The sequence below is a fragment of the Eschrichtius robustus genome, chromosome 5, assembly GCF_028021215.1.
Source record: "Eschrichtius robustus isolate mEscRob2 chromosome 5, mEscRob2.pri, whole genome shotgun sequence".
Taxonomy (NCBI): Eukaryota; Metazoa; Chordata; class Mammalia; order Artiodactyla; family Eschrichtiidae; genus Eschrichtius; species Eschrichtius robustus.
In genome coordinates this window covers 64,423,917-64,448,746 of record NC_090828.1, presented here as the reverse complement: position 1 = coordinate 64,448,746, position 24,830 = coordinate 64,423,917, and the positions used below count along the sequence as shown (strand labels likewise).

The following is a 24,830-nucleotide window of genomic DNA, read 5'->3' as shown; positions in this document are numbered from 1 at the left end:
AATTCCTAAGAGCCCAAGGAGCACTAACCCATTTGAAGCATCAGGCACTCATATGCGATGCTGTTTAGCCATTTAAAGAATTAGCATTTTATGTCACAAAAGAGACGAAATCAGTGCCTCCCCTCCTTCTCTTCCACCACCATGTCAAAAATAATTAACATATTAAATGTTTGGAACACTCTCGCCTGTATTAGAAAGTTAGAGATGCTATCCAGTTCAAATGAGTATACTTCAAATGAGTATAAAATGTAAACGGATTTTTTTTTGAGTCCCCACAGTACTTTCTATAGTCTACTCTTATTTCAGTGAAAGCAGATAAACCAATATACCAATATAATTCATCAAAACTTGTTCTCTTGTTTCATTCTTAAGTACTTTTTTCCCATCTATTTAACCTACCTAAGTTAGAGATATGTCAATACCTACCTGTGAGGTGTGTTTCCTTAGTATTCGTTACTAACTAGGACTAAAGACATGAACAGCTGAATTTAAACATCTCTGCAGGGGTCATACCTGTGAATCTGACCATTTCTGTGTAGATAGTCTAAGCCTTCCAAAACCTCTTTAAGAATTGTTGCTATTATTGCCTCTTCCAGAACTCCGTTCTTGTGTTCTCCTCGGTTAATGATGTATTTTATGATATCCAACATTGAACCTAAGTGGACAGACAGAAGAATTGAACAACTGCATAAGCACCTTCGTTACCTTTCCAGAATAGTCCTCCCTATTTAAAAAACTAAACGAGGGACTTCCCTGGTGGTCCAGTGGTAAAGAATCCGCCTTACAATGCAGGGGACACGGGTTCAATCCCTGGTCAGGGAACTGAGATCCCACATGCCGCAGAGCAACGAAGCCCGAGAGCCACAACTACTGAGCTCGCGCACCTCAACGAGAGAGCCCGCGTGCCGCAAACTACAGAGCCCACGCGCCCTGGAGCCTGCGCGCCACAACTAGAGAAGAGAAAGCCCACATGCCACAAGTAGAGAGAAGCCACAACGAAGACCCCGCATGCCCCAACGAAGATCCCGTGTGCCGCAGCTAAGACCCGACGCAGCCACAAATAAATTAAATAAATAAATAAATAAATAAATAATTTTTTTTAAAAATCCTTAAAAAAATAAAAAGCTAAACGAGAACAACAAAATATAGTTTTCATGTGTTTATTTAACACAAATATTCCCAAGGCATACAAACAATTGCATGGTAGCCCGTGACCAGAAAAACACTAAATCCAAGTTTGCAAGCACACATCCAGCTGAACTTAATGAGAGGGATTCTGGGTCAGGAAGCAGAAGACTGTTCACGGCCACTTCACAGTTAGTCCCTTTTCCGTAGACGTGCAACTGGTTACAGATTAAAAGAGGGTTCGGGATGTCTAAACTGAAAAAGAAAGGAACAAGATGCCTGGAGAAAAGACAGCAGGGAACTGCTGAGAGAAAGAAGCACAGTTTTTCCTTAACCTCAGGCAGGAGGAAAGAAAAAATGTCTGTTGCCTTTAGACCCCTGCTTATAACCAGAAGATTCCTTTCTGTGACTCTAGGCAATCTTCAATTACATTTACTTGAGGGGTGATGTACAGAGTTTAATAATAAAGAAATAAATACACAGTATTTTGTTACTATAAACAGATTAGTGTCCTTGGCACTGTGAATTCATGGTTCAACACATGTTAATTAATATTCCAAACTTCCCGGTCACCTTAAGAGCCATAATTACCTGGGGGTTCAACACTTCTAAAGAGTTACCAAACAGCCTATCTCAGGACCTGAATTTGGCTCCAGGCTCTCCCTGATTTAACTAAGAGGACTGAGTTTCCCATCAGATATTACTACACCAGGATAGCCACCTGCCACTCAGTAAGAGATTTGATGTAATAAAATAATGTAGAAGAAAACAAATGCATATCTTTCCCCTCAGGGAGAAACAAAACATCTCTTTATTCATTGACTCTTGGATTTGGGGATCATTTAGAAAACGATACTTCCAAAAACATTTTAATTTTTTCTTTTAAGGATATACCATACCAGGCACGCATGCATTTCTGGCCTGCTGAAAGCAAAATGAGCCACAGGCTACACCTGCCCACATTCCCCTTACCTGTGGAAACCTGTTCCTCTTACCTAGGGCCAGGGGAGACTAAATTGGATTCTTTTAAAAAGACAATGATATACAGATGGCCAACAGACACATGAAAGAATGCTCAGCATCATTAATCATTAGAGAAATGCAAATCAAAACTACAATGAGGTATCATCTCACACCGGTCAGAATGGCCATCATCAAAAAATCTACAAACAATAAATGCTGGAGAGGATGTGGAGAAAAGGGAACACTCTTGCACTGTTGGTGGGAATGTAAATTGATACAGCCACTATGGAGAACAGTATGGAGGTTCCTTAAAAAACTAAAAATAGAACTACCATACGACCCAGCAATCCCACTACTGGGCATATACCCTGAGAAAACCATAATTCAAAAAGAGTAATGTACCAAAATGTTCATTGCAGCTCTATTTACAATAGCCAGGACATGGAAGCAACCTAAGTGTCCATCATCGGATGAATGGATAAAGAAGATGTGGCACATATATACAATGGAATATTACTCAGCCATAAAAAGAAATGAAATGGAGGTATTTGTAATGAGGTGGATGGAGTTAGAGTCTGTCATACAGGGTGAAGTAAGTCAGAAAGAGAAAAACAAATACAGTATGCTAACACATATATATGGAATCTAAGGAAAAAAAAAAAAAAGTCATGAAGAACCTAGTGGCAAGATGGGAATAAAGACACAGACCTACTAAAGAATGGACTTGAGGATATGGGGAGGGGGAGGGGTGAGATGTGACAGGGTGAGAGAGTGTCATGGACATATATACACTACCAAATGTAAAATAGCTAGCTAGTGGGAAGCAGCCGCATAGCACAGGGAGATCAGCTCGGTGCTTTGTGACCACCTGGGGAGGTGGGATGGGGAGGGTGGGAGGGAGGGAGATGCGGGAGGGAGGAGATATGGGAACGTGTGTATATGTGTAGCTGATTCACTTTGTTATAAAGCAGAAACTAACACACCATTGTAAAGCAATTATACTTCAATAAAGATGTTTAAAAAAATAAATTAAAAAAAAAAAAAAAGACAATGAAGTTTTCTATCCAGTCCTTAGGAAAGGGCAGAGGGGATATTCTCAAGCTTATAGAAGGTTAATTGGGATAAAAATAAAGAGAGGAATTAAAATCCACAGGGCCCCAGGTCACCAGAATTTCTTGTTTCCTCAGTTAGTGGACCCCCTTACAAGAAGAGACCAGGTTAAGATCATCTTATCAATAAAGCACCATCCTCAGCAGAACCAAGAAGCAGTCCTGATACTCAGCGTTGCAGTAGGCTCCAACGGGCTTCCTTTTTCCTTCCATTTTTCTTTTCCTTTTTAATTAAAAGCCAGAGTCAGCAGTCAAGGAAACAATAACTAATAGGATTGACAAGACTGGGAACAGAACCGGACTAAGCTCTCCCAGCCTCCCTACCGAGACCTACACAAGCAGACCCAAGGCAACTACAATGCCTTCGTCATCTCATTGCAGGGCCTCTGCTGGATCCAAGACAGTTTCTCTAAAAAAAAAAAATTTAAAAATTGTGATGCTGCCTTGATTCAGCCTTAGCTGAACTGGGTCTGCAGATAAAAATGGGCTCCACCAAATAAACTCTGCACCGTCAGTTCCGGCTTCGTCCAGGTACCACCAAATGTTCTCCTCTACTCCTAACCATACTTCACGTCTCGGTGAGATGGATATACAGGGAGGGACGCCCTGCAGAGAGAACACATGAGAGGTATGGGGATGCTGGGTATTAGGAAGGAATCCCTCGGGCTTTCTCAGCTCCAGTTTTCGGGTCTGTAAAATGAAGGTGATGATACTTGCGGCGCAGGGTAGCTTTTACGTGTACAGATCCCAGCACTAACAGGCACGGCGTGTGTGGCCTTGGGCAAGCAGCCTAACTCTCTTGAGCTCTGGTGCCCTTTCTGAAACACAGGGATCATGGCACCTGCCATGCAGTGGTGTTGTCCAGATTACAATGAAATAAAGTCAGTAAATCGCCTGGCACAGGATCCAGCCACGGAGGAAGTGTTCAAGAAAATTAACCGTTATCGTTATCCTCCCTTATCAAAGAGTGACGTTAAAAGATTAAAAGAGATAAAATACAGGAATGGGAAAGTGTCTTATAAATTTAATTGTCCATGGCTTTTTTTTTTAATAATTTTAATTAATTTATTTATTTATTTTTATTTTTGGCTGTGCTGGGTCTTTGTTTCTGTGCGAGGGCTTTCTCTAGTTGCGGCAAGCGGGGGCCACTCTTCATCGCGGTGTGCGGGTCTCCCACTATCGCGGCCTTTCCTGTTGCGGAGCATAGGCTCCAGACGCGCAGGCTCAGTAGCCGTGGCTCACGGGCCTAGTTGCTCCGCGGCATGTGGGGTCCTCCCAGACCAGGGCTCGAACCCGTGTCCCCTGCATTGGCAGGCAGACTCTCAACCACTGCACCACCAGGGAAGCCCCCCCATGGCTTTTTTAACTTCAGTGATCTGAGGCTAGAGAGGCAAAGTTCCTTCACCTTCCCACATGCTTTCTTCATGAAATCCACAATCTAAAACTACACTGTCCAGTACCATAGGCCACCGGCCACCTGAGGTTATTTAAATGTAAGCTAATTAAAATTGAATAGAAATTCAGTCCCTGGGTAACACTAGCCACACGTCAAATGTTTAAGAGCCACTAGTAGAAACTGGATAGCACAGCCGCAGAACATTTCCATCACCACGGATCTTTAGTAAACTGCACTGAAATAACTCATTATATTACAATGTGTTAAAGACTTGAATAATATTAAGAATGAAGGCTTTAAAGAGGAAGGATTGGTTAACTTTTCTGAAGAGAGTAAGGGGTGGCTAGAGAGAGGATGGGGCCTTTCAGGACTTGAGCACGTGGAGAAGGATAGACAGACATCTGGGGCTAAGGAGCAGCACAGAGACATCAGAGGGCAGAAGGCATTTGGGGAGTCTCACCCACACCTAGAAGGCTGGGGTAAAAGAGGACACAAGTTATTCTACAAGTTAAGCTGAATTATGAAAGGCTTTGAATATCAATGTGAAGAAATCCGGACTTTACTCTCCAGGCAAATAATAAACCAAGAAAACGTTTAAATACGGGAATAAGGGGATCAAATCTAAAGTCTTATTCAATATGCTGACTCGCACAAAAGGAAAAAAAGAAAACAAGCAAACAAACAAAAATGACAAAATCCACTTACCTCCACTTAGTAATTTCATGACCAGCCAAAGTTCATCTTTTACCACAAAAGAGGTGTAATAGGTCACTACGTTGGGATGGCTGCACTGACTCATGGCTTGAATTTCTTTCTATAAAAAGAGCAAAACACGACATGTACCATGGGGTGAAAATCGGGAAGCAAGACACAAGTGAACCACAGTTGAATATCTGGGTAACTTTCCTACTTAAAGCACACCTGGGCGAGGGGCTGCCTAAACCATTACTTCACAGAAACCACACGAGAACTAACTCTCTCACCCTCGTTATCAACTTGCTAGAATTAGGAAGGCCTCTACAGGAGACCCCAGAGCCCTGAGGACCAGCCACAGGACAGAGGAACTTCAGATCAGCACACAGCCCCATAACCCCCCCAGCCGCCATATGTGATAAGTGCCTCCTACCTGAACCCAAAGCCTCGACAGAGAGATAAAAGATTGGTGAGCTATTAGGAGACCTGGGTCCTGGTGCCAACCTGAACCCTGGTGCTCCTCACTCATCCAAAAAGGGGCAACAAAACTGCTTGTTTCTCAGGACTGCTGTGACGGTACATGAAAAACTACCTATAAAAATGCTAGAGTATCATTTCCCAAACTATCTTCCATGGTAGATATTCCATCAAGGAAAAGAGCAAGGTGGGGGTGGGAGGGGCAGCTGGTAAAACGAAATCAGCTTGGGCAACATCAGATACTACATCTCAGTTTACAGGAGTCACGTCACAGGGTATGCTAGTACTGTCAAAGGCTCTGAGAAGTCCTGCAGTAGATAAACTGTCATAGTTGAATCCACAGGAACAATGCAGGAAAATAATGCTTTGTGGGTCACAGTTTAGAAAAGAGTTTTATCAAAAGACAAAACAACAAAGCTTTGAAACCAAACAAATGGGCAACTTCAATAAGCCACAGTTTTCTGCAATACTCAAGTTCATGTTGGTTTTGGTTTGCTGTTTTAAGTTACCGCCAGATGACTCCTATAAAATGTCAGTCGAATGCTAACCCTCAATCAAAGGTACCAGACCAGTGTAACTCACTTTCAAGGTGCTGACCAAAAGCCACAAGAATAACCTAAGTCGTCACAGAAACCTCACTTATGTTATTATGTATTTATGATGAAATAAAAGTGTATCTGTGCATCCCGTAAATATTTTCAATAATGAGTGTCTACTTTGCATTAACTTAAAGTTGCCAACCAGAATATTCCAATTTGAGCTGCTATCCTTATATATCCAGTACTACTTTCATCCTCAAATTACTAAGATGACCCTACATGTCAATTAACTTGGCCTAAATACCATGACATATAACACATATACGCATCTTAATACATGCATTTATTTAGGTGCTTTTTATCATGGATAAACTTGTAAGAAAATCACTAATTTTTCTATTTTCCTTTCATTATGTGACAACACTTCCCCTTCATCATTTTCCTCATCCACTTAACTGATCACAGGTTTTCTAAATCTAACACTTTTCAATTCAGCACCTCCTGTCCTTTGAAGAAGATCTGAAACCTGAGGTCCAGTTTCCATCTGTTTCTGGTGTTAGGTTTTGATACCGTAAGACGCTTCTGAAGGAGAAATGGAACACTGACCAGCATTCCTATTTCAAGTGGCTAGCATCTGCTCGTTGTGGGGATGGTGCAATTTGAAGGCCTGCAGCTCTATGTAGGGTGCAGTTTAAACAGATGCCCCCGTTATTCACAGAAATGAGAATACTGTTTCTTCAAAGTATGTGTGCTCTGCATTTTCACCATTTTATATCCGATGTAAATGAACGCCTTTCTAGCTTTCTAACACCAAACTTTTAAATCATTAAAGCATACAATCAACAACCGGTGCTCATATGAAAGGAAATTCTTTTGCATGGAAGCAAAGTCGGGTCAGAGTCTGGAAAACCACATTTTTTTTTTTTAGACCTTTGCATTTAGATGGCCAGTATCACTTCCTACCCAGAGGATCAGATTCTCTGAGATGATAGCAGTGAGCTACTGTGTGTGTGTGTGTGTGAGAGAGAGAGAGAGAGAGAGAGAGAGAGAGAGAAACTGTTTTAGAAAGCCTATGGATGTAACTTATCAAATTCTATTCCTTCAAATTTCAGGGCCTTAGAGGTACCAGCTGGATATTTAAAAGTCCTGAGGATTTAAAAAAAAAAAGAAGAGACACAGATACTGCCACTACTAATAAACCCCCATGAGCAGTATAAGGGCAGATCAAAGAAGAGGTGGGTCCTGAGAAGAGAGGTGGGACTTGTATCAGTCTGACCACTCATAATCTCACTGCCCTCTTCACCGCTTGGCCAGGGGTCCATATCCCCCACTCCTACACCACCTATTTCACTACACAGCCTTTCCATGCAGTAGAGCCTCTAATGTGTAAAGACACGATGAAACTCGCCTTAGGGAAAAACACTGCTCACTCTGCCTTGGGATATGAGCTGTGCTATCACGGAACCCCCATATTAAGTAATATTTCCACTAATGGGGTAGAAATACACTTTTAAAAAGGAAGAAATAGGTGTTATACCGGCCTATCCAACCCTTAAATTAATTTATATATAAACCTTTTGTTTAGTTGCCTTTTAGAGAGATACAAAATTTTTATACAGTTTCCCCTTGAACAACATAGGGGGCGCCGACCCTTCGTTCATCAAAAATCCTCCCTAGGTATCCAAGGTTTCATTCCTCCGTGTCCTCGGACTCAACCAACCAGTCATGTAGTACTATAGTATTCACTATTGAAGAAAATGAGCATAAGGGGACCTCCACAGTTCAAACCTGCATTGTTCAGGGGTCAACTGTATTTATAATTTTGCTATGGTCTGCACATTTGTGTCCCTACAAAATTCCTAAGCTGATGGTATTAGGAAGTGGGGCCTTTGGGAGGTGATTAGGTCATGAGGGTGGAGCCTTCATGAATGAGATTAGTGCCCTTATAAAAGAGACCTCAGAGAGCCAGCTCACCCCTTCCACCATGTGAGGAAGCAGAGAGAAGTCTGCAGCCTGGAAGAGGACCCCCATCCAGCCAGGCTGGCACCCTGACCTCAGACTTCCAGACTCCAGAACTGTGAGAAATAAGTTTCTTTGTTTATAAGCCACCTGGTCTATGGTATTTTGTTCTAGCAGCCCAGACACACCAAGACAATTTTATATATTTTTTATAATTTGAAAAATATAATATTACTTAAATCAAATATTCTTTCCACAGAACTACTCTCCCCATTTTCTTTCAACAGTGACGATGGTTGCTATATGAATCCTTTCTTGGTAACAGTCTATCAACTAAATTATCCAAGCTTTTCCCAGTGCCTTAACTTTACCCACATGGGCAGGCAAAGCCATTTACCCCCAAACATACTCATCCCTTCCATCCCTAAAAGTAACCAAAGTATTGCCCAAAGATGAATAAATGGATGAAAAAAAAATCCTTTTTATCCAATTCTTCCTACAGAATGACTGGGTTCCAACACTCTATTCCCTTAATTAGGGCACAATCCACGGAAGATGTGTGACTTAGAGCAGCGCTTCTCAAACCTGAATGTGCACACAGATCACCTGTGGACCTTGTGAAAATGCAGATTCTGATCCAGTAGGTCTGGGGTGGGGCCTGAGATTCTGCATTTCTAAGTGGCTTCTAACTGATGCGGATGCTTCGGGCCCAGAAACCAGACTTTGAGTGACAAAGTGGCAGAAGGCAGGCAGACAGGCCCTCGGGTGGAGGGGATGTGAAAGGAAGGAGCACAGACGACTGGCTGCGACCCAGGCCCTGGGGTTGGAAGGGTAGGAGAGCGGGCCCGGCGGCGAGGCCTGGCTGAGTGAGACCTCGTGAAAGGGGTAGGAGGCAAAGCTGGAGATCAGGGAGATCATGGGATTACAGTGGTTTGAATTTCACAACTACAGGAAAGGGTAAAAAATTCAAAGCGAGAGAAAAACATGAGGTCAAAGTTGGAAGAACTCACAGAACTCTGAAACCCAGGCAACACATTTGCCAAAACTATGGTCAAGGAATGTAACACAGTGGCTCCCTTGGAAGTCTCGTGAAACCAGACTCAGACATGTCATCAAGTGCCAAACCAAGCTACGGCACGGTATTTAAGCTTCCCTGTGGCTTGAAGAGCTGGATCTGCTCTTGCAGCTTCACCTGAAACGCGGTACAAGCGAAATTTCACACGAGTGGGAAAACCGACCTAAAATGGGGCAGCGAGTAAAAACCCTTTCCATCTGCTAACCCCAAAGTGGCAGCCGCAGCAGCGTCTCTGCTGGGAGCGATGTGGGCTAAAGGCAGATCAAAGAGGGACACCCACACACTGCTGCTGGCCCAGCCCGGATGAATTCGCCGAAACAGGACATGACACATCCCTCTTATATGGGACAAACTAGGTTTGGCTGCACAAAAAAACATAAAGCGTCGCACCCTGAAAATGTGATGCGTTGGGAGGGAAAAAAACTACCCCCCAAAATCCCCAAAACTGGAAAGTTTTAAATTTAAAAAAAACTGTGTTTAAATATTTATGAGCAATTTTCTAATATTGCTATATGGCCTTTGTCTAACCATCCCCCTCCCCCCAAATTTTTTTCTCCTATTATTATTACTGAGAATAAGCAGGAACCATGATTAACAGGGATGTGAGCCAGCAGGAGCCACTTCGGAAGGGCTGCACTCTAAGACACAGCTGGCTTGGAAGCTTGGCTTTGCCACTGACCGCAGCTTGATTACTTGCGCGGGTCATCCAGCATCTTTCAGCCTCAGAATCCTTTTCTGTAATACAAGCTTAATAATGCCATCTACACAGGACTGTTGTGAAATAAGCAAAGTGAGATCTATACGACTCCTTGCAGAAGGCCTAGCACATGACAGGAAGGTTGAAAGTCAGTCCCTCGATGTCTCAGTTCCTTCTTTGTGTGTGAGTATCCCCAAGCTGATCACTAATCCCATGTGTCCCACGTTCCCGACTAAAGTCTCAGAGGCACAGAGACAGCCCTTAGCAGCAGCACTCACCCTTCCCCACAGAAACGTCACATACGAACATGCTCTGTGCCCTGCTGGCTCAAGGAGTGTCCTGTAACACGTGTCCAGGTCATTGGGCCATGAGTTTTTCGCTTCATTCCTAACTCTACAACATCCTCACCTGTGTTTTCCCTTAGTATCTCGTCCTGTGTTTAATTTATACCACCTTATCATACTTCATGTATCCTAGTATGCTGCCTCAAACGCTTTTGAAATTAAGAAGTCTAAACAGATACTTATGCAAAGCTTTCAGAACAAAGAGAAACAAAAAAGAGCTTGGAGACATAAGAATTAGGAAAAAGTTAAAGTCTAGTTTCTGTTGTCCTGAAGACGATGCGATTCACAAAGCGCTAAAAGGAAAGAGATTTAAATGGATCCTGAATTCAAAATATTAAACTATGCTTAACCACATTAGCATATTTTAATACCTCAGCTAAATCTTAAATAAATTCTTCTTTATCTGATATTGGTGGCAAAATATCCTACTCAGCCTTGGTTGAGAAGTCAACCCACCCAAGTTCCAACATCATGCGCAGTTAAATCTGAGGAGGTGCTATTTCTAACTTTATTCTAAAGTACTTGTTCTCAACCTTGGCTGCACAGTGGAATCGCCTCGGGAGCTTTAAAAAATACCAATGCCTGGATCTCAGCCCCAGAGACACTGATGTAAAATTGGTTTACGACACAGCCTGGGAATGAAAATTTTCAAAAGCTCCCAGGTGGATTCTACTGTGTAGCGAAGGTTGAGAAGCGCTGCTTTCCAGCTAAGCACTGAGATGCATTAATTCTTTCAATGAAATGCTGAGAGAAACAGCTACCTCCCAAGCACATTTCCACACTGCAACTTAATCTAAAAAGGAAAAATAAATATATGACCCACAAATACTATCAAATAAAACGTATATTTCCAAATGCAAGCGATAACCAAATACATCTTTAAAATGTATGCAGCACCGTCCAAGCATCTAAAGAATTCCTTACATGATATGAGGGTAACCGCGTTAATTGAAAACACTTTTCAGAAAGTCGTCGTCAGGCTTGCACTTCCATAATATCAGCATCATTATGAAGGGTAACCTCATCAATATTCATAAGTAAACCAATACTGTAAGTAGCTGAATTATTTAAAAAAAAAAAGAAAAAAAAAACCCATAAACTTCAATGATTTCAAATGTCAGCCAAGAAATGGAAGGGAAAGATTGACAAAGCTCTCCTAAGGGCACTGTATTTTTTGGACTGTCATTTTCAATCATGAAAAATGTCATTGTGACGTTTTTTTAATTATAAAAAAGTAAATGCCACATATGCAGCAAACTCCTGCCTCTTTTAAAACAAGAGTACTAATAGGAAAAAACCTACTCAAGGAAGAGTTAAGTCAAATATTCTGACCTGTACTATTTATGAATAAATCAACCAATGTCCCTCACCAGTTAGTTTTATAATTATTTTCATATGATTTGGTATCTGTCTATCCAAGTACAGTCCAGTTGAAAACAGGATTAGAAATGCGGAAAGTCTAAATGTTTTGAAGACAGGGAAACACTTGTAAGAAATTAGGAAAAGGGAAACAAATTTTGTGATAGCCTTAATCAGTGTTTGTGGAGAAGTATTTAAAACTAGAGAGAGCAGTTGTAAAAGATAAAGTATCAGGGGAGTTGGAGGTAGGTCTGGAAAATCCCTGGAAATCAGCAGAGAAATCATAATGGGTAAACATCTACTTCCGACAGAACAGAATGCCCATCCCAGGGCCTATCTGCTTGGTTATGAATGATGGGCATTCTGCAAAAACTGGTCCCAAAAACACTGAAGAATTTTGCTTGGAAATGAAAAAGTCGCCGCAATAGTTATTTTTCACCAAGAGAAAATAACTCTTTCCAAGGAGAGGAAAGAAAGCAAAGAGTAAAGGAGTGATGTGGAAAGTTCAATGGGGAAGAACCATTTTCTTTCAGAGTTGGCTGAAAAAGTTCTTCAGCAAACAGTAACAAGGATGCCTTATGGATTCTGAAAGCTCTTAAGCTGGCTATCAGGAATCTGAATCAGACTCAGCTATCAACTACTGCTATTTGATCATTTAACTGTCCACGACTGGGTGTACTGGGAAAAGTAAAGTCAAAAACTTCGTTAAAAACAGAAACACGAAGAATCTTTCTTGTCAGCCAATTTATGCTGCTGGAAACCTCCAGGCCAGTTTTCAGCGCTGCTGCTATTTTTGGCTTCATCACCAAAGGATGAGAATGTGAGGTGAAACGTGTCTTTCTTTTTTGCGGCCTCCCGTGTCCCACGCCTGGGTATGATCTGCCGCCTGGGGTTCTGCCAGGGAACAGAGGCAGAAACCCCGGTGAACACTCTCCAGCCTTCTCCCTGTTTCCGAGTCCTTCTTTTTCAGAGTCAGCTTAATTAATTGTGGAAGTATAACCAAACCAAAATAAGAAAGACAATAACATAGGAAAGAACAGAACCATCTGTCTCAACCCAAGCAATAACATTTTCCAGAAGTTTATGAGGATGGCAAAAGTGAAGTATAAAAAAAAAAAAAAAAAAAAAAAAAGATGTAACTGAAGTTGTATTCAATCTGGGAATGTTTTCCCCATTTTCTCCTACTCTGAAAATGAGTATGTACTGGGTCTCTCTGTTACCAAGCACATGTAAGTCCAGAAACCTGAGTGGCCCTGAAATGTTAATTTCTGCTTACATTTTGAAAAAAAAAAAAAAAAGAGATGTTAAACATTTTAGCAAGCCATTTCTAACAAATGTATAAGAATACTTAAAAGTAAATTCAATTAGGATATTTAATTATTATCTGGATCTGCTATAACTGCTATTAACTGGATCTGATATAACTTTTAAATTTAACGTTCCAAAAAGAAAATTATTTTTCTCCAGCCAAATCATACATATTCCTAAGCTAATGTAACTTTAGAGCTGTAAAAATAAGTTACTTTTGCATATGCGATATTCTCTAATTTCTTAAAAATGGTACATCCTCAAATTATCCAAAAGTTTCTCATTTCTAATTCTGCACTCAATTGGACTATACTTGGGTAAGCACAAACACCAAATCATATGAAAATAATTACAAAGCCAAGTGGCAAGGGACAAATGACAGTATAAAATGTAATATATGAGACTGAAATGCTCAAAATAGTACTACACTCAGTGAAGTAGGCTTATATTTTAATGCTATACCCTTGGTACAAAAGATTCTACAAGAAATAGCCAAATGCAATTTGTTACCACATATGACAAGGGATGTGCTGGGATATGAATAATTAATTTACTAATTAGAAAATTCTTTAGTTCAAAAAGAATGGAAAGTACTTTCACTGACACAATAGAGAAAACACATACATTATAGCTTCCAGCTTTTTAAGCTGATGTCCTCAAACTGGTATAAATTTTTTTCTATAATAAACAAGATTTGCAAAAGTATTAACACAATTACAGAGACTAGGTTAAAATGCACCAGAAGAAATTTTTTTCTTCATTTTTTAAAATCTCAATTAAAAGGGAAAAAAAGCCTTCTGACTGGAGGAACTGCTTAGAGGTCCCCAAATACTATAATTTAATTTTAAAAGGAAGAGAGAAGCCTGTGTCAGATAATGGGAGATAACTATTCTCTCAAATGACCATTAGGCAAAGTCAATACCTAGAGCTTTATTCTCCACAATAACCTACAAATCATAGCTAATTCATTCCTCTAAAGAAATGGAAGGAAAGTATGGAAGGAGTGAGGGGGAAAAGGTAAAGGGTCAGGGGGAGAGAAAGGGGAGTACAGAGGGAACTGCAGGTCAAGAGAAAAGCAAAATAATTAATAAAATAGGGACTTCCCTAGTGGTGCAGTGGTTAAGAATCCGCCTGCCAATGCAGGCGACACAGGTTAGAGCCCTGGTCTGGGAAGATTCCACATGTCGCAAAGCAACTAAGCCCATGTGCCACAACTACTGATCCTGCACTCTAGAGCCTGTGAGCTACAACTATGAGCCCACGTGCCACAACTACTGAAGCCCACGTGCCTAGAGCCTGTGCTCCACAACAAGAAAAGCCACTGCAATCAGAAGCCCATGCCGGGGTGGGGGCAGAGGAGAAAGAAAGAAATTTATTAAAAAATAAATATATAAATAAAATAGCACTATAGCAGAAAGCAAAATGAGAGCAGGGCTTCGTTCTGAGCAATGTAAGCACGATTTACTTACAAATACTGTCAGTGAGAGCAAAATATCTTTATAAGATGATACAGGAAGAGAAGGGCAAATGCTAGAGTTTTTCTATTTCAAGACTGAGAAATTTTTTCATTATGTACATAGGAGAAACAGATGGCACTCTGTGTACCCAAATCTATGAATTTATGGTGAATTTTTATCGTTACACCACAATACTGGAGCGACTTGACACTATCCCGAATTATAAAGCATAATTTGCTAGTAATTAGTGTTTCTATTTAAATGATTTTAAAAGGGGATTTCATTAGAAGAATTCATTTTTAAATACACAGAATCATAGAACTTTTGGTGGTGAAAATAAATTTTTGCCTTCGAGTATACTTCCTTATTGAACAAATGAGGAGACTGTGGACCAGAAGTGAAAGTGATTCATCCCAAGTCCAGGACCCAAGTGGAGAATGCAGGCCCTCTGATCCAGGAAGCAATCTTCCCTCCACCACAAATTTCAGCATTCATCACTGGTGCACAGTTGTTTTTTGAGACGGTTTTGCTCACATTTGTCACTCATCACAAACTAAAATATTTTAATGATCGTTACATATTATTGCATAATATAATCACTTAACTAGACATTTTACCCCCCCCTTTTTTTTTTTTTTAAAGAAATAAGCACTTTGTCCAACCCCAGGGCCATGATTTTTCCTACACCTAAAGCACTCCTGCCCCTAAGAATTAAACTGTAAGATTTGATGGCACTGATGTATATGAAAGAATGAGAAAACGGTACTGAGTTTTCTGTGACTCAGTACCAAGGACAGACTAAAAATATGAGAATTCTAGTCTAGAGAAAAAAAATTGAGAAGGATATGATTAAAATCTAAAAATCATAAAGTCAAGTAAGATGATGACCCAAAATGTTCAACAGTCCCTGGGTAGAACTAAAGGAGAGTGTGCCCTGAAGGCTGAAAAAAGTGGGATTTAGGATAAATAAAAGGAAGGACTGTGTCACATTTATGGAATTCACTGTCACCTGGTAATAGAGACTGAAAAAGAAAAATGACTTCAGAAAAGTCATCTATCCGTGTAATAAATTCTCCACCCACGTAATAAATGTTAACGGAAGCCAAGTGTGCCCTCGAGTAGCATCCCTAACCTTTGAGGTTGACCACAAACCAGAGAACCAAGCTCTTTCAAGAAACCTCAAGGCCATCTTCAAGAAGAATATACTAGTCTGCATGACGGTGGGTCAGACCCACTTAGCAAGCCTTAAGTTCCTACTGGAAAGCAAGAACTTCCTCAATGGAGTACACATTAGAGAATCTATCAATCTGCTAACCCATTTCTAGACAAATAGAGGGGAAATGTGCAGAAAGATATTCCTAGCTCAAACATCTCACCAGCCCAATACCAAAATGAAGAGACTCACTGGCCAGTCCCTGGGCTCCACAACAAAAAGGACCCCTCTTTGTTTTCCCACCATCTAGCTCAGTGCCTACCATCTAGCAGGGTTTTAATAACTATGGAGTGAACAAATTCTGCTCTAAAACTATATCTCCCAGAGGGTGTTAAGCTAATTATAATTAGTCATTTTTATATATATTTATTTATATTTATTTATATATATATTAGTCATTTTTATTATAATTAGTCATTTTGTGGGATTAACAAAATATGGGGTTAACAACAAACGTGGGATTAACAACTCTCAGAAATTATCGAAGTATCTAGGTTGGGATGGTAAAGAATATAGAACAGACCAGTAAAACCCCTTGGCTCCTGCAAAATTAACCACCAAGATCATCAAACCTAGCGAGATTAGGATGTATAGGCCAAAGTCAAAAACACATATGAAAATTCAAAAGAATGCATAGAAAAATAATTAGTTTAGATTGAGTAGGTTAAATGCTACTCATGTGATGCCAAGGAAAACATTTATTCTAGGGTGTTCTAATCTAATTGTTAAAATGAAATGAATTTTTAGTGAGTGTATACCTTTGTCCTCTCATGTATATACCCAAAACTCATCCTTTTTATGGGCTTAAGTACAATGGAGAAACTCAAGTATTTACCAAATAAATTAGTATCTCTGAGGATATGACAGTATTTATTTCAACAGCATAAATTTTATTTAAATTACCAATTATTTAGCACCAGTGATCTCACTGAACATTTCTTTTCCTCCCTTCATTCTCAGAGAAGATGACACTGTAATGATTACTTTGCTTCAGAAATCATGATACTTCAATAAAAAAATAAATTTAAAAAAAAAAAAAAAAGGAAAGAAATCATGACCACTCGAATCTTCTTCAGCCAAACCTCGAACAAACTCTATGACCATGCGAAAATCGGACAGCCTCCATCACATAAAGAAGCAGAGTCCAGGGCCAGTTGTCCAAAACTGTTCTCTGCCATCATACCCAACCTCCTTGGTTAAATCCCACCTTACTATGGGAGTCAGGGAAGGGGGGTAGGGACAGGGCAGAGAGTAGGGGTGGGAGGTGAGAGTTTCAACAGGGGAGGCACCTGTTCCTGTAGCCAGCAAATAGTTGATAACTGTGACTTCTATAACATAACACTCCCACAAGATAAGGATTCCAGCGGCCATTGTTTCTTATAAGGACAATGGTTTCCAGTCAACACAGGGCACAGTTTGTGAAATGATGCAAAGCACTGACCTGTATATAATACACACACACACAGAATTAAAGGATTATTAGGATACCGGATGTCCAAACACTGCCAAAATGTGAACCCACAGAGATAATAAAAGCGCGAGCACCAGCAGGATGAGAAATCGGAAAGGATTACAGCAACTCTGCGCCACACAATCATGTGCCGATAGCTGGGCTACAAAAGCCTGCCAACTTTAGGCAGCCTATACTGTAAATTCCATTTCTTTTTGTTTGCAAAGGACCTGGGAGTTTTGTGTCCTAAAGAACCATAGCCATTCTCCCCATCCCTAGAAATGGCAAGACATCGAAAGGTCAAAGGTTCAAAATTAAGGAAAGATCAGAGCAGCAAATCAATACATCTTTTAAAATGAAAAAACAGATAATTATGCACATACACTATACTCCATTAACACAACATGGGCACTGCTGGGACGGGGGTGCAGGGGGGAAGAACGAAAGAAATAAATTAACTGCTAATAAGCAAACTTGTAAATCTTAAGACCTCAGATTAATGGAGCCAAGCGCAAAGCCATAAAAGCACCAGTCCTCACACTGACAGCTCTGGCTAAATTACGAGTAACTCCAAATGACACTGCTATGGTTCCTGGTGCCGGGGTAATAGAGAAAATGGCCCGGAATGACAGTCTCCCTCATGCCTCCACTAGGACCCTTACATAGCTATCACCACTGGCAGCTGACTGCTAATAAGTCAGCAAGGGGAAAACATGGAAGCTTTGGGCAACCGACGGCTTGGTAGGAACCAGAGACCACAGCATCAGCCCAGAAGGCTGGTTTCAGAGCTGTCAGCTACAAGTACACACAAGCCTTACACATATGCTGTATAAATATTCTGCTGGTGGTAAAAAGATGGCTGTGAGACCTCCAACAGAACACCACGATCAAATACAACTGTCAAGGGCAAAGTTGTCAAGGGCAAGAGTGCTATTTCCAAATAGGGCATTAAGTATAAATGTATACTCCAAGGTTTTTTAAAAATTAATGTATACTTTGTATAGCCACAGAACTTGAGGACTCCTAATGGGATCTTAGAGATCTTGGGATTCAACTCTTTTTAAAGCGTGCAGAGCTGTTAGGTAACTTGACTAAAATCAAAAAACAAGTTAGTGGTGAAAGCAGGACACAGCTCTCTCCACAGTTTGTTTAAAGCTTTTTCCACTCCGGAAAGTGATCTTGAAAACTGGTCCGATGACAAAGGCACAATTTTATTGGTCACAGTGATAGCAAGCAACAGAAGTATGCAGTAGTAATTTCAGTAACAGCAAAGCACAGCTGAAATTTTGAAGAGAGTAAAAGCCTTAAAGGTATGCAAAAAAAAAAAAGAGATTTTTTTTTTTTTTTTGAAATTAACATTAAGTTGTGGAAGCCCTTCCTTTAATCTGAGTTTTAGCTGGCAATCCTGTTGCTTCAATCCCAGTGAAAACTATGCCTTGTGTAGTCTAATTTGAAATGTAAGACCAAACAGATCTGGAAAAGTAGAGCTTTATCCTTGTACTTAATTTATACTATAGTGTACTGTAATTATGCCTGAAGTAAAAGCTATATTCTGAGTAAAGACAAAAAGCTCTTGTTAATGACATTCCATTCCCCCAGTGTAGGCTATAACAAAAGGCTTCTTCATTTGGAGCCAACTGTCATTACACTTTGTAGCGTGTATGGAGCTATTGGACTAATATTTGTCCTGGGATTAGTGTTGGGATAACCAATCAGTTAACTCCTCCACTGCAGTATTTTATTATCCTCAAATAAATGACCAAAAGGAAAAAAAGAAAATTGGCAGGTGGAACGACAACTATATTTATGAGATTAAACTCTCAAACCCTTCACAGTTTGCTGGGCAACTAATAACCATTTGCCAAGCTCTTCATTTAATAATGAGTCAGCTAAGCCAAAAGCAAATGTTCCTTCAACCAACCAATGGTACTACAGTCATATCCACACCGACAAGCTCCAATTATTTATGTAATGTACTTTATTTAGAAGAAGTACAAATTGCCCTGAACAAAAAATAAACTCCTCTCATTAGCCAATAAGAATGCAAGCTACCCTGCAGTATTTTGAATAACTGAAATTTATAGGAGATTTTGTAATTTATGAAAGCCAAAATGACCAGCAAATTGTTTAGGGAGTAATTCCTATTTGCATCAGGATTCAAGACTGAGGACCAGAAGCTCACCATCTAACTCTGCACTCAGTATCACATGACCTTAGGTCATCTGAGTCTCTGCACTCAGTATCACATGACCTTAGGTCATCTGAGTCTGTTCCCTCATTTCATAAAACAGAGTGTCAACACTAAGACCCTCCCCACCCGGGGATTATGAGGACTGAGCAAAATTGTTTGTCGAAGCAAAGTAAGCTGTATATTACATACACAACACAATCACAGGAGAAAACACCAAGTTGCCTCTGCTCTCTGCTCTCCTGCTTCTCCGGTCCATCTCTATGTATCCATGAGTTAAGAAAAGCAACCAGCAGTATCCCCTTCACTTTTACTTACTAATAGTTCATCCATGCTGGTCTGGCATTTTTCCAAGTTGATCCGCTTTATTGCTACACGTTCTTGCCTGGGTTTACATAGAGCAGCCTGAACCACAGCTGTAGCGCCACTGCCTGAAACGAAATAAGAACAACATCAGCTATCAAGTGGCACACTGTCTGGTTACTATTTGTGACCCTCTTCACAAATTAATATCTATTTTTTTAAGTTTCTACTCAAAGTATTCAAAACATTATCATTTGACATCTTTTTAAAGAGTTTCTTAAGTCCGAAAATAATTCTATGAAGGAGAAAAAGGAAAAACTGCATTTTTCTAGAGAATACAAGGACAGTATCTGCACTTCAGAGGCTTAACAATCCAGGAAGGTGACCCACATCAAAAGAGCCCATTGCAATACAGGGTGTTCACTGCTGTCCAGAACAAAGGCTGAGAAAGTGATGGGTCTAATGTCACAAGAATAAGAGAGGGCTTCCCTGGTGGCACAGTGGTTAAGAATCCGTCTGCCAATGCAGGGGACACGGGTTCGAGCCCTGGTCCGGGAAGATCCCACATGCCGCGGAGCAACTAAGCCCATGCGCCACAACTACTGAGCCTGCGCTCTGGAACCCGCAAGCCACAACTACTGAAGCCCGCACACCTAGAGCCCGTGCTCCGCAACAGAAGCCACCGCAATGAGAAGCCCGCTCACCGCAACTAGAGCAAGCCCGAGCACAGCAACAAAGACCCAATGCTGCCAAAAATAAATAAATAAATAAATAATTAAAAAAAAAAAAAGAATAAGAGACATAAGCATCTAAGCACACCCGTGTGGACGCCATTACCATCGTCTGATGCTGATGCCTTCCCATTTCAGTGCCTTTACAATATCTCAAGCTCTTCTCCCACTTCAGCCCAAACCAAACCACTCCAGCCTGAGCTACTTCAGGGCTTCCATGAGATGCTGTGACAACTTATCTACTTGGAGTACTCCTTGAGCTTACTTCTTCCAAGTTTGCTCTACAATTAGAAGAACAGGAATCAACCTGAGTATTCTCATGCTGAAAGCAGGACTTTTCAAGGATGCCAAGCAAAATGATGCAAATGTGTAATTACAAAAGCTCTCAGCATTCATATGCATTTCCCATTTCTAAGGTTTCATGATCATTAGCTAATGCACTCAAATTCCTAAGAGACAGAGTCATGTCATCATCCATATTTTATAAGAGCAAAATGTAGACGTGTAATGATTTGCGGCAGAGCACGAAGAGCTCCTAATTGGATCTGTATTCCGTAGGGGCAAAAAGACCTCCAGGTTAAGGCATCTCAATTCTGCAAAGAATACCAAAAATCTCATTCTCGTCACATAAATCCTCTCCCTGCAAGACTGCCAAGGAGAGAAACAGCCTGTGCTCGGGACTGTGCAAAAGGGGGCAGATGTGACCGTCCACTTTTCTCCTTCAAGTTTTTCTTTGGGTACTATTTCCCAAATGAGTCGCCGAATATCTTCCAAAGGGCGGGAGGGAGGATCTTTTGTCAATAAGGAGGGGAGACCAGTATTAGATTTCCTGATACATGTGAGAGAAAGGCACGACACTTCTTGTGCAAATCAAGGCTTTCCCACCCCAAAGAAGTGCCCAAATGGGTGTGTTTAGCGCTGAAGTTCTGCCCTGTGGTCTCATCATCAGCTCTGGCCCCCTGATCTATGACCCGAGCAGGTCACCCTAATGCTCCAAAGACAGGTCTCCAAGTTCATGGCTTCTGTTCCAGGAAGTCCCACCTGTGTTCACTGGGGAAGAAACCACAGATACTGAGCACCCACTATATAGTCGGCATTTTCCTCGCATAATTCTTGTTACAAGCCTGTGCAGTTTTTGTTATTAGCCTCATTTTATATGTGAGAACACTGGGACTCGGAAAACTTGCCCACACAGCTAACAAGTACCTGAGCCGGGATCTGAGTCAGGTCTGCAGGACTCTAACGTCCATGCTTTTTTCCTACCTCCCACAAGTCAGAAGCACACTTCTCCCTTCCTTCCTTCTTTTGCCCTTCCTAGGAAAATATTTTCTGCCCTACATGGTTGAAGAAAAGAGAAACAACCTAGAGAGCCTCACTCTCTCTAGAGCTCAGTGCAAGGAGCAAGCGCCACTGTCAGAGGTTGTTTAAAAGGGGCTCCCTGTCCCTAACCTCACTGCTTCTCCATCAGCTGTTACTCCAAGTCCCACTGGATCAACCTCACCGGCCCTGCAGATCGCAGCATGTTGGGCTCAATCCGGAATGCTCCAGATGCCACGGCCAAACACTACAAAGAGCCCTGCTGATAGCAGAGTGTGTTTTCCAGTCAGGGTCTCCAGAACAAGAGACCATCACTGAAGGGAGCCACAGAGAAAGTGATAAGTAGCCAGTTAGCGCTGGGCCTGGTACCTAGCAGAGAAATCAACAAACATCTTTAACAAGCTGCTGATGGGAAGCTCAGCCCTACCTGTTGTAAATCGCCCCCCAGTCCCACCCCTCCATCCACCATCCACATCCCAGAACATTCTCAAATTGGGAAAACTGCAAAACAGGAGAGAAGAAAACAAATTCCCAGAAACGGTAAAATAAGTGTACGTAATATGGGACTACCACTCCCATTCAGTTAAGCCCTTGACTATAAAAGCTTTCTGGCTTCCACAGACAAACGCAAGAATCTGGACACAAAGAAGAATTCTAAAAAGGGGAAGGGATGTTGAGTTGGCTTTTCCACAGCAAAGGAAACCAATGACCAAATGAAAAGACAGGGACTTCCCTGGTGGCGCAGCGGTTAAGAATTCGCCTCCCAATGCAGGGGACGCAGCTTCGATCCCTGGTCAGAGAACTACATCGCACATGCATGCCACAACTAAGAGTTCACATGCTGCAACTAAGACCTGGCACAACCAAAAATAACTAAATCAATTAATTAAAAAATTAAAAATGGCAGAAGGGGAGAGGCAGCATGTGGAAAGGAGGGCCTCTGAGTGTGGGGTTCCTGAGTTTGAAGCTGTATGGCTGACAGAGTCTTGGTGCTCCAGCTGGGTGTCAGGCCTGAGTCTTTGAGGGAGGAGAGCCAAGTTCAGGACACTGGTCCACCAGAAACCTCCCAGACCCACGTAATATCAAACGGCAAAAGCTCTTCCAGAGCTCTCAATCTAAAACGCTAAGACGCAGCTCCACTCAACGACCAGCAAGCTACAGTGCTAGACACCCTATGCCAAACAACCAGCAAGACAGGAACACAAACCCACCCATTAGCAGAGAGGCTGCCTAAAATCATAATAAGGCCACAGACACCCCAAAACACACCACCGGACGTGATCCTGCCCACCGGAAAGACAACATCCAGCCTCATCCACCAGAACACAGGCACCAGTCCCCTCCACCAGAAAGCCTACACAACCCACTGAACCAACCTTACCCACTGGGGGCAGACACCAAAAACAATGGGAACTACGAACCTGCAGCCTGCAAACAGGAGACCCCAAACACAGTAAGTAAAGCAAAATGAGAAGACAGAGAAACACATAGCAGATGAAGGAGCAAGGTAAAAACCCACCACACCAAACAAATGAAGAAGAAATAGGAGGTCTACTTGAAAAAGAATTCAGAGTAATGATAGTAAAGATGATCCAAAATCTTGGAAATAGAATGGAGAAGATACAAGAAACGTTTAACAAGGACCTAGAAGAACTAAAGAGCAAACAACCAACGATGAACAACACAACAAATGAAATTAAAAATTCTCTAGAAGGAATCAATAGCAGAATTACTGAGGCAGAAGAATGGATAGGTGACCTGGAAGATAAAATAGTGGAAATAACTACTGCAGAGCAGAATAAAGAAAAAAACAACGAAAAGAATTGAAGACAGTCTCAGAGACCTCTGGGACAACACTAAACGCACCAACATTCGAATTATACGGGTCCCAGAAGAAGAAGAGAGAAAGAAAGGGACTGAGAAAATATTTGAAGAGATTATAGTTGAAAACTTCCCAAATATGGGAAAGGAAAGAGTCAGTCAAATACAGGAAGCACAGAGAGTTCCATACAGGATAAATCCAAGCAAAAACACTCCAAGACACATATTAATCAAACTATCAAAAATTAAATACAAAGAAAAATATTAAAAACAGTAAGGAAAAAAACAACAAATAACATACAAGGGAATCCCCATAAGGTTAACAGATGATCTTTCAGCAGACACTCTGCAAGCCAGAAGGGAGTGGCTGGACATATTTAAAGTGATGAAAGAGAAAAACCTACAACCAAGATTACTCCACCCAGCAAGGATCTCATTCAGATTCAATGGAGAAGTTAACCTTTACAGACAAGCAAAAGCCAAGAGAATTCAGCACCACCAAACCAGCTTTACAACAAATGCTAAAGGAACATCTCTAGGCAGGAAACACAAGAGAAGCAAAAGACTTACAATAACAAACCCAAAACAATTAAGAAAATGGTAATAGGAACACACATATGGAAAACTACCTTAAATGTAAATGGACTAAATGCTCCAACCAAAAGACATAGACTTGCTGAATGGATACAAAAACAAGACCCATATATATGCTGCCTACAGAGACCCACTTCAGACCTAGGGACACATACAGACTGAAAGTGAGGGGATGGAAAATGATATTCCATGCAAATGCAAATCAAAAGAAAGCTGGAGTAGCAATACTCATATCAGATAAAACAGACTTTAAAATAAAGAATGTTACAAGAGACAAGGAAAGACACTACATAATGATCAAGGGATCAATCCAAGAAGAAGATACAACAACTGTAAATATTTATGCACCCAACATAGGAGCACCTCAATACATAAGGCAAATGCTAACAGCCACAAAAGGGGAAATCGACAGTAACACAATCATAATAGGGGACTTTAACACCCCACTTTCACCAATGGACAGATCATCCAAAAGGAAAACAAATGAGGAGACACAAGCTTTAAATGATACATTAAACAATATGGACTTAATTGATATTTATATGACATTCCATCCAAAAACAACAGAATACACTTTCTTCTCAAATGCTCATAGAACATTCTCCAGGATAGATCATCTCTTGCGTCACAAATCAAGCCTGGCAAATTTAAGAAAATTGAAATCGTGCCAAGTATCTTTTCCAACCACAATGCTAGTAGACTAGATAATAAT

At 41.1% G+C, this 24,830-nt stretch overlaps 1 protein-coding gene across 2 annotated transcripts in view; it reads right to left on the bottom strand.

The window, feature by feature from the left end:
• STK39 (serine/threonine kinase 39) overlaps positions 1-24,830 on the bottom strand; it is a 305,309-nt gene that overhangs the window by 217,485 nt on the left and 62,994 nt on the right. For both annotated transcript variants that reach the window (XM_068544957.1, XM_068544958.1), the window contains exons 2-4: positions 19,671-19,783; positions 5,299-5,407; positions 514-655 (exon numbers count right to left, since the gene is read on the bottom strand). In XM_068544957.1, coding sequence (XP_068401058.1) covers positions 514-655; positions 5,299-5,407; positions 19,671-19,783 — 364 coding nt within the window. The remainder of the gene's footprint in view (positions 1-513; positions 656-5,298; positions 5,408-19,670; positions 19,784-24,830) is intronic.